Source organism: Cetorhinus maximus, chromosome 6 (genome assembly GCF_964194155.1).
Source record: "Cetorhinus maximus chromosome 6, sCetMax3.hap1.1, whole genome shotgun sequence".
Lineage (NCBI taxonomy): Eukaryota > Metazoa > Chordata > Chondrichthyes > Lamniformes > Cetorhinidae > Cetorhinus > Cetorhinus maximus.
Genome location: NC_135884.1, coordinates 21,776,605 through 21,788,716, shown reverse-complemented (window position 1 = coordinate 21,788,716; position 12,112 = coordinate 21,776,605). Strand labels below are relative to the sequence as shown.

General features: G+C 40.1%; 1 protein-coding gene across 4 annotated transcripts in view; it reads right to left on the bottom strand.

Annotated features, from left to right (window-relative positions):
* The window catches only part of LOC144681626 (POC1 centriolar protein homolog A-like), a 142,870-nt gene that overhangs the window by 85,843 nt on the left and 44,915 nt on the right, over positions 1–12,112 (bottom strand). For all 4 annotated transcript variants that reach the window (XR_013576812.1, XM_078543401.1, XM_078543402.1 and 1 more), the window contains exon 8: positions 3,746–3,814. Coding sequence is in view for 3 of the 4 variants with exons in the window: in XM_078543401.1 (XP_078399527.1) it covers positions 3,746–3,814 (69 nt within the window). In the remaining variant the exon portion in view is untranslated. The remainder of the gene's footprint in view (positions 1–3,745; positions 3,815–12,112) is intronic.

Genomic DNA, 12,112 nt, shown 5'->3' with positions numbered 1-12,112 from the left:
TACTGGAATAATGCTGCTTGCTCATATTGGCCAGTATATATGCAGTAAAAACAACTGAGTAATTTCCAAGAAATGTTGAAATTATGGCTGAAATACTCTTATAAATAGCTCATTTTATGAAACAAATTGATTCTGGACCAAAAACTAATTAGTGGTAGTAAGTCAAATATTCCAGCATACTTTTCCAAAAAAGCTTAATATATTTTGATAATAATGCTTTTCTAACCTTTCCTCAAGTCACGAATTTAGCATCTTTCTCATATTGACAATTTTTTAAAAATCGCATGACAGAAAAAATGTGTAACTTGTGAACACATCAGTCTTTACAGATTGGAATAGATTAGAAGCTTAGGTATTAGGTAAAGTTTCAAAACATGTTGAAGAAAAAATAGTCAATGGAATTATGTTACAATATTCAAAGTTAGGCTTGCAATAGTTCAGTGAGTCTATAAACAACTTGGCTTGAGGATGAACTACATGGACCAAGAAAATCCCCAGTTTGACAGCTTGTTTATATGTAGTAACATTAGGTTTACTGTGCATGCATGTGAATATGTAAAGTATGGTAAATGAGGTTGGTGAACTGTAAGCGCAGATAGCCACATGGGAATATGATGTAGCAATATCAGAGACCTGGCTCAAAAAAGGGCAGGTTTAGATACTAATCATTCCTGAATATGAGGTCTCAGAAAGGACAGGGATGGAAAGAGGGAGATGTCAACATTAATTAAGGAGAACACTACTATGCTGGAGAGAGGGGATGTCTTCAAGCGGTCAAGGACAGAATCTATTTGGTTACAGGGAAGAAACGATAGAGATACCATTACACTGCTGGGTGTATGCTATAGGCCACCATCTAGTGGGAAAGAGATAGAGGAACAAATCTGCAAGGAAACTATGAGAGTTGCAAGAATTATAGAATCATTATAATGGGGGACTTAAATTATTCTAATATAGACTAGGATAGTAATAGTATAAAGGGAAAGGGTGGGGAAGAGTTTCTAGAGAGTGTTCAGGAGAATTTTCTACAACAATATGTTTCCAGTCCAACAAGAAGGAGGCACTGCTGGATCTGATTCTGGGGAATGAGGTGAGTCAAGTGAATTACATGCCAGTAGGGGAACATTTAGGGGACAGCGACCATATTGTCATAAGGTTCAGATTACCTGTGGAAAAGGATAAGGGGCATCCCAGAGTAAAATGAATCAATTGTGGTAGGGCCAATTTCAATGGGGTGAGAATGAACAGAGATGAGAAGGAATTTCTTCTCTCAAATAAACTTAATTTTAGAATTCTCTACCTCAAAAAGTAGTGGAGACTAGGTCATTGAATATATTCAAAGCTGAGTTAGATAGATTTTTGATCTACGAGAAAGTCAAGGGTTATGAGGGAGTTGGCAGGAAAGTGAAGTTAAGGCCACAATCAGGTCAACCATGATCATATTGAATGGTGCAGCAGGCTCAAGGGGCTAAGCTCCCATTTCTTACGTTCTAATGGATCTGGCCTAAATTGGAAGCAAAGACCTGAGGGCAAAACCGTAAATGAACAATGGGCTGACTTTAAAGAGGTTTATTCCCATGAGGGAGGAAGGTAGGACAAGCAAAACCAGAGCTCCCTGCATGACGAAAGAGATAGAGGGTAAGATAAAACATTTAAATGTGCATGTCAGATGTCAAATTGATAATACAAGTGAGAATCAGGCTGAATATAGAAAGTTCAGAGAGGAAGTGAAAAAAGAAATAAGAGCAGAAAAGAGAAAGTAGGGTGGAAATTGCACAGGTACTGGCCATAATCTTCCAATTCTCCTAAGATACAGAGGTGGTGACAGAGGAGAGAAAATTGTAACATTACACCCTTTTCCAGAAAAGGGTGTAAGGATAAACCCAGTAAACGCAGGTCAGTAAGTTAACCTCCCTCATGGAAAAGCTTTTAGAAACACTTTTAAAAACAATATTCTAGGACAAAACTAACAGTCACTTGGAAAAATGTGGATTAATTAGGGAAAGCTAGAATAGATTTGTGTTTAACTAATTTGATTGAGTTTTTTGATGAGATAACAGAGAGGATTGATGAGGATAATGCAATTGACATAGTGTACATGGACTTCTGCAAGGTGTTTGATGAAGTGCCACATAACAGGTTTGTCAGCACTGTTGAAGTCCATGGAATAAAAGGGACAATGGGAGCATGGAGGCAGAGGGAATGGCTCAGTGACAGGAAGCAAAGAACAGTTGTTTTTTGGACTGGATGACGGCATATAGTGGAGCTCCCCAGGCGTTGCTATTAGGTTGCTAAAAGCTATTACTGCTTTTCTTGATCTATATTAAAGACATAGACTTGGGTGTGCAGGGCACAATTTCAAAATTTGCAGATGCCACAAAACTTGGAGACATTGTGAACTGTGAGGAGGATAATCATCGACTTCAAGAGGCCATAGACAGGTTGGTGGAATGGGCGGACATGATGAAATTTAATGTAGAGAAGAGTGAAGCTATATTTCACTAGGAAGAATGAGGAAAGGCAATATGAAATAAAGAATACAATCCTAAATGGGTTTCAGAAGCAGAGGAACTTTGTATACGTGCACAAATCGTTGAAGGTGGCACGGCATGTTGACAAAGCTGTTATTAAGGCATATGGAATGCTGGGCTTTGTAAGTAGAGGCATAGAGTACAAAAGCAAAAAAATTATAGTGAACCTTTATAAAACTTTAGTTCGGCCTCAACTGAAATATGAATTCTGGACTTTAGGAAGGCATTGGAGAGGGTGCAGTAAAGATTTATGAGAATGTTTCCGGACCTGAGAGACTTCAGTTACACTGATAGACTGGAAAAGCTCAGTTACACCGATAGACTGGAAAAGCTCAGGATGTTCTTCTTAGAGAAGAGAAACTTAAGAGGAGGTTTGATAGAGATGTTCAAAATCATGAGGGTCTGGAGAGAGTTGATAGGAAGAAACTATCTCATTCGCAAAAGCATTGAGAACCAAAGGACTGCATTTTAAAGTAATTGGAAAAAAACCAGAGGCCGACATGAGGAAAATCTTTTTATGCAGCAAGCGGTTAGGATCTGGAATGCACTGTTTGAGACCACAGTGGTGACAGATTCAATCATGGCTTTCAAAAGGGAATTGGATTATTATCTGAAGAGAAAAAAATTGCAGGGCTATGGAGTCGAGGTGGTGGGTAGGAAGGCAAGGCAAGATCTTTGGACTAACTGAGTTGCTCTTACAGACACAATGGGTCGAACGGCCTTCTTCTGTGCTGTTCTTATTCTAGAATTCTATGAAATAGAATGTCAAATCTCAATGCTTGGGCTCAAATAATAGCCACAGAGGGAAGAGGACTATTGGACAACCAGTACTCATGACAATGTACTTGCACAAATTTGTTTCTTTAGTATAGGAGAGCTGAATGGTGTAATAAATGGAGAAAAAATAATTGCCTGAAGTGGTAAGATTTTTGCATTCGCTTAGATACAAGTCCACTGGAGGATATTGGAAGTACCGAGCTGACGTGTTATCCATCTCAAGTTAGGAGAGTGTAGCAATAGTGCAAAAAATTTACTCGTTTTTACAAAAGAATAAACTGCAACTAAAGTCTTTTTCACAAAACACAGAACTCCCAATAATGCTTTAAAAATCTAAAGCAAAATTACATCTAAATACAAGAAAAGTTTATTGGGACATTTTAAATGACAGCACTTCAACCACAAAGGTACAAAGAAGAAACGCAATAGATACCCACCTGTTCATCTGAGCCACCTGAAGCAAAGAAGTCCCCGGCACTGGAAAAAACTACACAAGTAGCTGGACCCTTCAAACAAAAAACAAGGAATTGAACATAATTACTTTTCATCCACACTGCACTAAGGAAAATACCCAGAGTAAATCTGACCACTAACGTGTACAGTTGATAAACGTGTAACACTGAAATCGCTTACATAATGGCGGAGTTTCCTCTGCCCTGCTCCTAAACAGTGAAACCTAATCCTATGCTCTTATTCTGCTCCCAAATTTTATCAAAATTACACTGTGGGTGTCAGAACCTGATTATACAATGTAAATGTACGCAATTTAATGTCAGAAAGCTTTGAACACAGATTTCTCCAATTGTACTAGGTGTAGATCAGAGATAAAATGACCCCATAAAAATCCAGTGCTACTGCCTCATAATCTGCTGCGTAGGTGCTATCTTTCTTAAAGGCAGGCTGACATTGACATTGACATTAACAATAAAAAATGGTTCTGTCCCTTCACTAATTGTTACCAAATGTTGTTCATCTTTTACACAGTGATGGAGTCCAAATTCAGCACAATGCCACCCCTCCCAGCTTTTTGCAATATGGCTTATTTGGAGGTAAATGAGGCAAAACAACCACATCTTTTACAACTGCTGAATAAATTCATCAGGCCTTCTCCTCAGCCACATCAGCTTCCTACCAACAAGCAAAAATCCCTCTTCACCTGCCCACACATCTACTCCGTGCAATCTTGTATAGAACAAATAATCTCAGGGTCAAACTTGCACTCTCCTCCTATTACTTCACCATCATCCTTTGCATCCACACTCACTTTCTCTGGTTCTCCACTTACTGCTTAACACTATGGCACTGCTCTCTTACCAACTCCCTCCTAGACATAGAACTGAGGCATGAGGCCTCCTTTTGCCATCCTAGCAATGGCCCAGAAACACAAGCACATTCACAAGGAACAGCATAGAGATGAAGGCCATTAACAGGCAACTTAGAATTTCTGGCATGTACAAGTGAATTTGAGATGTGCCATCCTTACTCAGATATTTGCAAGACAAAAATTCCCCCCCATAAACTGTCCTGCAATTTATCTTCCTGGAACTTTCAATAACCATGCCCTTGAAGGATTGCTGCTGTCTTTAGGATCCATACATGCCAGAACTTCCTTTGGGTTGTTCTGCTGCACGTGAGAGTGCTCCCACTGTGAGTCCGCTTCACTATAACAAACTTTAACAGGAAGATCAGGCGCTCAAGAGTGGCATGTACTTCAGGTGCACTCTCTACTAATTACTCCTGATCAAAAACAGGAGAGGAAGATCAATCTCACTGCATACCTTTTAAAAAGGTACAAAATTGTTTTTAATTGTTAGAAATAGCGCACTGAATTTTCAAATTTGAAATCATTCTAATATAACAACTTCCATCTACTTTAACGTATTACCACCTCTTCATGGACTTGCATTTTATTCAAGGACAAAAACTTTGAGCCTTTCTGAAATTTTCCAAAAGCCCATTTTGGAAATGGTTCGAAAACGTGTTCCATAATACAAAAATGTGATGAGTGCTACCTCTATTAAGGCTACTCTAATTACAATATGCCATCAATTATTAGCTCAGTACAATATATTTTAATAGCTTTTAGAGCTTGGTTGTGGTTGAAGATTAAATCAAATACATCTTCCATGACCAATCATGTGTGCATGTGTGAGAGTGTGAATGAGTGACTGTTTTTGGGTGGGTGCTTGTCAGTCCTACTTTTGATGCAACAGACCTACAATGCAATTCTTCATTTACAAAACTGACTACTTCCATATCTAGCACAGGAAATGTAACTGTCTAGATTACCTCCAAATCACCAAAATACTTTAGAAGAGTTCTAAATTTTGAATAGAAACACACAAAAAAAAATTGCGCAATTTTCTAAGTCTTAACTTTCTCACAAACTAAACAACTTGCACTGTTGACTGTAGCAAAAAAATGCTAATATCTGGTCACTTAACGATATAATGGATAGACAATATATGTGCCAATTGAAATCTCTCAAACTGAAAGCTATCATCCCAATATTTCCAGTTGCACAGCTTACTAAGATAACTCCAAGTCTTATTAAAATGGATGTTAAAGAAATAATTTTCTGAGACTGGTGGTGCACATCAGGAAACGTGGTCATGCTGCCAGAACTTCTTCGTCCATTAGAATTAATAGATACAAAATCATGGACATACACCTGAGGTTTCCTAATACGTGCAGCTGGCAGGCAAACCATAAAAGTCAGCCTTAAGAATTTTGTACACCGAGACTTTTCACTAGGCAAAATAGAATGGTCTTAAATCATCACAATTACCCATTGAGCAACCTAACTAAAATAGCACATGTAAGCATTAACATTTGTTAACAACTTGTTAGCTGTTAACATTTGAACTAGTAAGGCAGATCATATCTTGCTAGCAAAATTCAGAACTGTACCAATATTATAAGTCATTAAAGACTTGAGTTCATTTTCTTCATTGATTAATTAAACACTTAATCATACTGTTTGTATTGATATAATTATTAAACATACCGATTAAGCTTTTCAACAGTTTCAAATTCTTCTGACATGACTACTTTCAATTTTTTTATGGAACATGTTCTCCAAATGTGCCACATAAAATATTTTGGAACTATTTGAAAACCAGTGGCATGTGACTTGAGCAGTGACACATGAATCAAGCAATTATAATACTCGCCTCGCAGCTATGTAATAACTAATAAGGTATTCTATTTGGAGGGTCAAGAGAAAAGACAGAGAAAAATAATATAAATTAATAAGACTTGGTATTTCCTAATTTAAATTGTACATTAAAACATTACAAAGGTAAAATGCTTTTACAATCATTTGGTTTGGTCTATGGTTTATGATCAATCATTTCATACAAGTGTGTTTTTTGAGGAATGTATGTGAAGCAACTGCTATTCCGTGTAGGGCATGGTTAGCGAATGAATACAAAGCAACACAATGTCCCACCACCATGCAAACTGAGAGAATAAACAGGCCATCTCACCAGTGACTAAGTACTCACTCATCCAGAAAAACAACTTTTCTGCCCTCAATGCACCCATAAGCTTTGGATCTTTCATACTTCAGACAGAACTTTCACAGGTCAGTCATGGGAATGCCCTCTTTGTATATAATATATGAATAATTATGCTAATGCAAGTCACCTAGTAATTACTGAAATAAAACAAATTATGTGCTGTTAGCTTGAAGCAGAATTAAAATGATCAAGTGTTAAACAGACAGGAAACCTTTAGGGGCAGGATCTTTAGGTCGACGAGCAGGGGGTGGGGCCCGCTCGCCAACATGTAAAATGACACGGGATGACGTTGGGTGGAACTCCCGACGTCACCCCACATCATCTCCATTTTCAGGGCGGCGGGGGCGCAGCCGAATCAGCTGTGTGCCCGCCGACCTGTCAACAGCCTATTGAGATCATTTAAAACGTCATTAACCTAATTAATGGACCTGCCCATCCAACCTTAGGGTTGGCGGGCAGGCCGTGAGCCCTGGTGGGCTTCAGAAAAAGCATGAAACCTCATCCACGGGCGGGATGCGGTTTCATGGGGGTTTTTAAATTTTAAATAAAGGTTTGAGTTTAAGTGATGGACATGTCCCAACTCATGTGGCAGTGTCACATGAGGGACATGTCAGGGAAATTTTTTAAACATTTATGTTAGAAGTTTTAACTCTAAAGTCGATCTCCCTGAGGCAGCACTTAGCCTCAGGGAGATCAGTGCACTCTTTCGCGCACATGCACAAAAGAGCGCACTGCCGGCTGAGGGAATCCCCTCCCGCCCGCACAGGGAGCGCTTAGCGCTTCCTGGCGGGCGTCACGCTGGGCAGGCCTTAATTGGCCCGCCCATGTAAAATGGCGGTGCCCCCCCCGGTTGGGAGGCCGATCGGAGGCACGCCCGCCCCCGCTCCTGCACTTCCCCCCCCCCCACCGACAGGGGGAAAATTCTTACCTTAAACTTTCTTTCACTGAATTAACCCATCACCATCTTCATTCAAACAAGTGCATATATGGAAAAGCAGCTGCAAAATGTCACCAGCATGAAACTAAAAAGGTCTTAGTTAACAACAACCTTGGAAAGGAAGGACCATCTCAGTTATAATTATATACAAGAATGTAAACTTGGCCCTGCTCCCTGGGTAAGCTAGCGATGATCAGCTGGTATCTTACATACCAGGCGCTTGAAACAGAGGTCTTATTACGTCAAAGCATATTTCTGGAATACTATCACTTCCCCTTCTAATCTATCACTTCCTCAGTTCCCTCCCAGAATACTAGTGAGCTGCCAGACAAAAACATATGTCAAATCTGGAACAGGCACATTCACCCACACAAATAAATACAGCTGGAAGTTTTCTCAGAACAAGCTGTTCTGCAAGTACATAGAACACTACTCTGAAATACTTCATGTTTCCCACTTTTGTTGCTGAGCATTGTTCTATCCATGATATAATTAAAAAAATGTAGATTCATTATTATTTGGAACAGCTACATTTTTTAAGGAAAAATAGATAATACTATTGTATTTTTCAAATCTATTGTTCAAATTAGAATTAGGTTTAAAAATGCTAACATGCACAAATTTCCTTTTCTTGTGTTCCTCAGTTAATCTTTGTCATCTTCCCCGACCTCCCAACTGACAAATTTTATCCGAGCACTAAAATATTAATTTGTCAAAGCTTTCACTTTGAGTCAAAAAAGTTATATTCATAAGGTGATATTTCAAAGGATGGTGAAGGAATTTAAAGACTCAACAAAAAAAAATAGGAAGGACATTATCTATGTAAACAGCTTATATTCTTCCAGATGATATAAAAAATGAGAAACTACAGGTAAGAGGAGAGATCGGAGAGACTGTACTATTTCTACTGGTGCCAAGAAGGCCAAAGAAATTAACAGAGGTATTGAAAATTATCAAGCATTTTAACAGTGAATTGGAAAATACTACTTTCTCTGGCTGAAGAGTTAATGACAAGAAGTTGCCAATTTCTAATTATCATTAAGAGTGCAATGACAAAGATGAGGGAAAAAATTATGTAATGTGCTGCTGAGGCATCTTTTAAGGGAAAAGTGCATATATATTTGAAACAGGGAGTGATAAAATATATGTAGAGGCTAATGCTAATTTTGGATTGCTAGCACAAACATAGGGACCCAAACAGCTTCTTTCTGTGCTGTGAAGGTCTATAGTTTTACTTCTATGAAGCACCATGAATGGGACTAAAAAGAACTATAAACATTGGGAGCAAGACTAATTCACTCAGGCTGCAACTGACTGCATTGGCACTAAAAAAAGGCAAAGGCAGATGATTGCCAAAAAAAATTTTTTAAATGTTAAACCCAGCTGATGGCCAGAAACCTGGTGAGGTCAGGTAATGGATTAAACACTGCTCCCTATGGGGAACCAGCAGATTAATGACCAATTAAAATGTTAAATACTATTGCCAGCAGGGAACCTGTGGGCAAAGTCTGCTGACTGCAACTACTTTATAAACAGTGTTCCAGACTGATGGCAGGGAACCTACATACCAGGCTGCCTGATGACCAGAAAAATATTGATAGTGTTTTATCATTACAAATGCTAACATAAAAAGTGTAATTTAAAAATCAGGACACAGATAGTACACCTAGCATGTACACAAGTACACACCATTCACAAGACTTTTAATATTACCAATATATAAAAATCTTGCACATATTTCATATACATATGCACTCATACAAAAAGCAGTTGTTACACTTCAAAAACATCCACTGTGCAAAAAATAGTCACGGTTAGTTAAAATCACTCTTAACTATTCATTCTAATTGGTTTAAGAATCCTGTTGGTGTCCAAAGGAGGGTGAACCTAAAAGTATTTAATTCACTAGACAGGTATGGAAAACTATCCATCAACAATAAGAAAACAGCACCAAACAAGTTAACAAAAGTGCACATTTTGATCAGTAATTGCTTTCCTTAAACCCAGGAATCTGGAATCACCAACTACCAGAAACCAAGCTTTTTTTTTAATTGCTCTCTGCTGCTGCTAATTTTGTTCTTCCATGGTCAGTATTATATATATATTGGCATCCATCTGTCTCAGGAGACAATGGACTGCACCCAAGGTGCACCTCTGTATTGAACGTCGTCTGTTGTGGCTGTAGAGGCAGATTCGTGAATGGCAATCCCTTCCACAGCTGGCACAGATGAACAGCGTAGGCCCGAGGTCGGCTGATGTTTTTCCTTCTGCCGCACTCTCTTTTCCAGCATCTGGTCATTTCTTTTGTCCTTTGCTTCTTCCACGCCCTTCCTGGTTGCTTGCCTCCAGGCACGCCAGTCAGCAGAGAGGACTTCCTATTATCAATTCTAATCCTGGTCAACTTAAGTCTCGCTGGCAGATATCCTTATATCGCAGACGTGGGCGATCTGTTGGTCTCATGCCGATAGCAAGCTCACCATAGAGCGTCTGCGGAGAGATGCTGTCCACAGATGCTGTCAACCTCTGTTTCCCTCTCCACAGATGCTGTCAGACCTGTTGAGTTTTTCCAGCATTTTCTGTTTTTATTTCAGATTTCCAGCAGTATTTTTTTTAAAAAATCGCCGTACAGCATGTCTTTGGGGATATGGACTTCATCCATTCGGCTCACATGACCCAGCCAACAGAATTACCGCTGAGTCAAAAGGGCAAACATGCTATTTCAGCACTGTCTTGCCAGGAGATATCTGAAGAAATATTCGTCTAAGGCAACAGTGGTGGAAGCTGTTCAACCGATTTGCTTGGCTTGCATAAGCCATCCATGCCTCACTACTGTAAAGGCTGGTGTTGAGAACACAAGCCTGGTACACATGGAGCTTTGTATTTTCAGTTAGTTTGCTGTTGGTCCACACTCAACTCCTCAAATTTGATATGACAGCTGCAGCCTTGGCAATCCTGGTGTTGATTTCAGCATCAGGCACAGGCTGCTGGTAATTGTTGATCCGTGCCATGTGAAGCTGTCAAAGACCTCCAGAGTGAGATTGTCAATGTTGATGGAAGGTGGAGTCTCGAAATCCTGGCCCATAACTTTGGTCTTCCTGATGCTGATTGTCAGGCCAAACTCCTTGCAGGCCCAGGAGAACTGATCTACAAGCTGTTGCAAGTGAACTTCAGTATGGAATATCAGCGTGGCATCATCAGCAAACCGCAACTCATGAACGAGGACATTACACACTTTGGTCTTGGCGTGCAGTCTTGCCAAGTTGAACAGCTTGCCGTCGGCTCTGGCATGCAGGCAGACCCCTCATTTGAATCACTGAAAGTGTACAATAGCAGCATGGAGAAAAATATGCCAAAGAAAGTTGGCGCAAGAACGCAGCTCTGTTTTACCCCATTGCTGATCTTGAAAGCCTCCAATGATGCTTTATTGTAACTCACGAAACTGTCCATGTTCTCGTGGAAAGAAGAAATGATGCCCAGGAGTCCAGCCTATTTTCCACAGCAGTTTAAAGAGTCTGCCTCTGCTGACAAGGTCAAAGACCTTGGTGAGGTCTATGAGAGCAATGTCGAGTGGTTTGTGCTGTTCGCAGCACTTCTTCTGTAACTGCCAAAGTGAGAAAATCAAGTCAACTGTCAATCTGCCAGCCGTGAAGCCGCACTGAGACTCAGGGTAAGTGTGTGATGCCAGGATCCGCAATCTGGTCAGAGCAACACGAGCAAACACCTCCCCCACAACACCTAACAAGGAGATGCCTCAGTAATTAATGCAGTCACTGCAATCCGCTTTGTTTTTGTACAAGGTGATTTTTGCACCACAAGTCATGAGGCACAAATCTTTCCTGCCAGCAGAGACACAATGATTCATGGAGATGCTGCAGCAGTGCTTGTTTTCCACTTTTGATGATTTCAGGTGAAAAGCCTTCGTTTCCTGGGGCTTTACCACTGGTGTAACGAACTCCGATAACTTAATCGGCAGTCGAAGATCGGTTGTTCCGAGGCCAGGCACTGCAGTTCCCAGCGGGCCTTCTCCGCATCTGCAGCTGGAAAAGGGCCACACATGCACAGTTAGCCTTTTTTTAACCGCTCTTTAGGCCAGGAATCGGCTGTGCGCAGAGGTAAAAAGAACCACGGCCAAACGTCTGAAAGTGTGCTTGGAGGGTGAAGCTTGATTGTATGTGGAGATCCAGAGAAAACGAATCTCAGAAGGCAAGATTGAAACCCCGGAGGTGAATCATGGTTGAAGCTGCCCGAGTTGGAGCAACGTTTGGAGAAAATTCCAAGAAGAGTTCTTCAAACGCAAAAATTAGAAACTCTTGTGAAAAAGACAAAGTTTCAGTGAGACCAGTTAG